This window comes from Choloepus didactylus, chromosome 16 (assembly GCF_015220235.1).
Source record: "Choloepus didactylus isolate mChoDid1 chromosome 16, mChoDid1.pri, whole genome shotgun sequence".
In the NCBI taxonomy this organism is placed as follows: Eukaryota; Metazoa; Chordata; class Mammalia; order Pilosa; family Megalonychidae; genus Choloepus; species Choloepus didactylus.
In genome coordinates this window covers 26527045-26529556 of record NC_051322.1, presented here as the reverse complement: position 1 = coordinate 26529556, position 2512 = coordinate 26527045, and the positions used below count along the sequence as shown (strand labels likewise).

At 39.2% G+C, this 2512-nt stretch overlaps 1 protein-coding gene across 1 annotated transcript; it reads right to left on the bottom strand.

Moving 5' to 3' along the window:
- Positions 1 to 355: 355 nt before the first annotated feature.
- Positions 356 to 1476, bottom strand: LOC119511774 (sorting nexin-24-like). Its single transcript, XM_037806308.1, has one exon. The coding sequence runs from the start codon at positions 1474 to 1476 to the stop codon at positions 967 to 969; it is 510 nt and encodes a 169-aa protein (XP_037662236.1). The 3' UTR covers positions 356 to 966.
- Positions 1477 to 2512: the final 1036 nt, after the last annotated feature.

Genomic DNA, 2512 nt, shown 5'->3' with positions numbered 1-2512 from the left:
GCTGTACTACCACCCATTCCAGGAAGGTGTGCCTGGAGTAACCCAGGATGGTTGCTGTCCCTCTGGCAGTCCCTCAGGTCACAGCCAGGTGTGCAAGCATCTGGCAGGGTTGAGTGTGAGTCTAGTGTTTACAGGAATGCACTTTTTATATAAAATGGGCCCTAAACAAACGCCAACAACTTCATCTGGTGTTCAACCAAGGAAAGTCATTTCTTTCTTCCAACAACACGGAAAAAATGTTTGTGGTATACGCACAGATTTCCAATATGGCATCTTTTAAAGGGTTTACAAGGGAAATCTTAATAATGCCCCATTTTATCTTATGTACTCACATTAGAAATAACCCCTGGGCATGATGCAACTCCACTGTAATGTAAATAAAAATGCCATGATTTTTTTTTTTTTTTAAAAGCCATGATATTGTCAGTACAATTAAATTCCAGTTCAGTCACTTCCTCACATTTAGCACAGTGTGTTTCCGTGATACTTTCCTGGTGCCAGCACTTCAGAATGTATCTATCAGTAACAGAGAAAAGTTCCCTGTGAAAAGATTAGTGTGTGATAAAACGTGAACAAAAAAGCTACCACAGTTGATCAGTCTTAGTAGGATTCAGGATATGATTTTCAATTAGCAAATGGTGCTACTGAAGCAGAGAGTAACTTCGTTTTGTTACACGCAGTGCTCCCAGGGAACTTTGGAGCCTCCTTTTCCTGGGTTTCTAAGTTGGCAGCTACATTCTACTTCTTAAACACTTGGGCTTAACCTGACCATTGCCCTGGTTCCATTTCTATTTTTAAAAGCACCATTCTAATGGAAATATCCCTGCCCTGAATTAAGCTCGGATTGGGCATTTTACCACTAGCTAGAGCTGTTATGTCATAGAGTTTAGATTAATTTGGTAGGTATCGATTTCCTTGACTACAACCTCGAAACTTGCTTCAGCTTCTTTCAGCCATGTAGGATTTCTACCTGGGCTGCAGTTGAGAGTAAAATATCCCATGGAGGACTCCTTCAATAACCACATTTGGAAAATCGCTGGCTGCAGGCAAGACGTATGGATCCCTGAGGAACAGGAGCACCAGCTGGTGGGACAGTCTGCTTGATTCTTCAGATTCTGTCTCATCAAAAGATCCACAACTTTCTGTCTTTGGCAGAGAGGGCAAGTGTCGCACGTTTAGGAAATCAAGAAACAGTTTGGGAAGTTCTTCATTTTCTAAAATGACAGCCTGTAAATATGTTTCCAAACCTTGTCGTCGTTGTTCCAGGACTTTTGGGACCCAGTTTCTAACATGTTTAGAAGGAATTTCTGGAGTTTTTATAGATTTCTTAAGCTTTTTGTGCAAGGCATGAAACTCGCTGTACCTTTTTTCAACAAAATGTTTTCTTCCGTTCATTAGCACTTCTATCTTAAACACCGTGTATCCCCGCTCCAGGTCACTCTCCTCGTAGCGAAAGGAAGGGATGTAGAACTCCATGGCCGCGCCAGCTGGCCGGCGGAGGACGGGCCGAGGGCAGATATTCCTTTTTAATTTTTGTGTATTAGAATAGCTAGAAGGAAATTCCTGAATGTGTGGAACTGTAATCGAGCAGACTTGATTCTTTATGATGTTTGTAAAACTATATAGCTTTTATCATGTGCTCCCCTGCGATTCTGAAAACCATGTGACTGACACTACCTTTACCCAGTATATGGGCAGATGAGTAATAAAATAAAAACTATATAAATATATAAATATATATATATTTATAAATAATGGAGGCATAAGGGGTATGGGAAGCTTTGAGTGTGCTTTTTATTTTTTCCTTTATTTTGGAGTAAAGAAAATGTTATAAAATGGATTGTGAAGATGAATGTACAACTATACGATGATACTGTGAGCCACTGATTGTATATTTTGGATGAATTATATGGTATGTGAATATACCTCAATAAAATTGCATTTAAAAAAGAAAACAGGCATGGCTGTATTAATATCAGATAAAGTAGACTTTAGAGCAAAGAAAATTACAAGAGATTAAGAGAAACATTATATAATGATAAAAGGCACAATCCACCAAAGACATAGTGTTGTGGTTAGAAGCTGTATGTACCCCAAGAAAACATGTTTTTAAATCTAAATCATTCCTGTGGGTATAAACCTCTTGTAAGTAGGAACTTTAGATGAGCGTATTTCAGTCAAAGTGTGGCCTACCTCAGGATGGGTTTTAATCCTATTACTGGAGTCCTTTATAAGACAATGAAATTTAGACAGAGAGAGAAAGCCATAGAAGCAAGAAGCTGAAATCATGGAAATCGGGAAGCAAAGGGAGAGATCAGGAGATGCTGCCACGTGCCTTGCCATGTGACAAGGAACCATATCACTGGCAGCCAGTCTTCAGGAAGAAACCATCATTGTGATGATGACTTTATTTGGACATTTTACCAACCTCAAAACCATAAGTGAATAAATTCCCATTGTTTAATCTGACCCATTTCATGGTATTTGCTTTGAGCAGCCAAGAAACTAAAAC

What these genes read in the sequence shown, in the direction of transcription:
- LOC119511774 (XM_037806308.1), bottom strand. Translation starts at nt 1,476, where the DNA reads ATGGAGTTCTACATCCCTTCCTTTCGCTACGAGGAGAGTGACCTGGAG.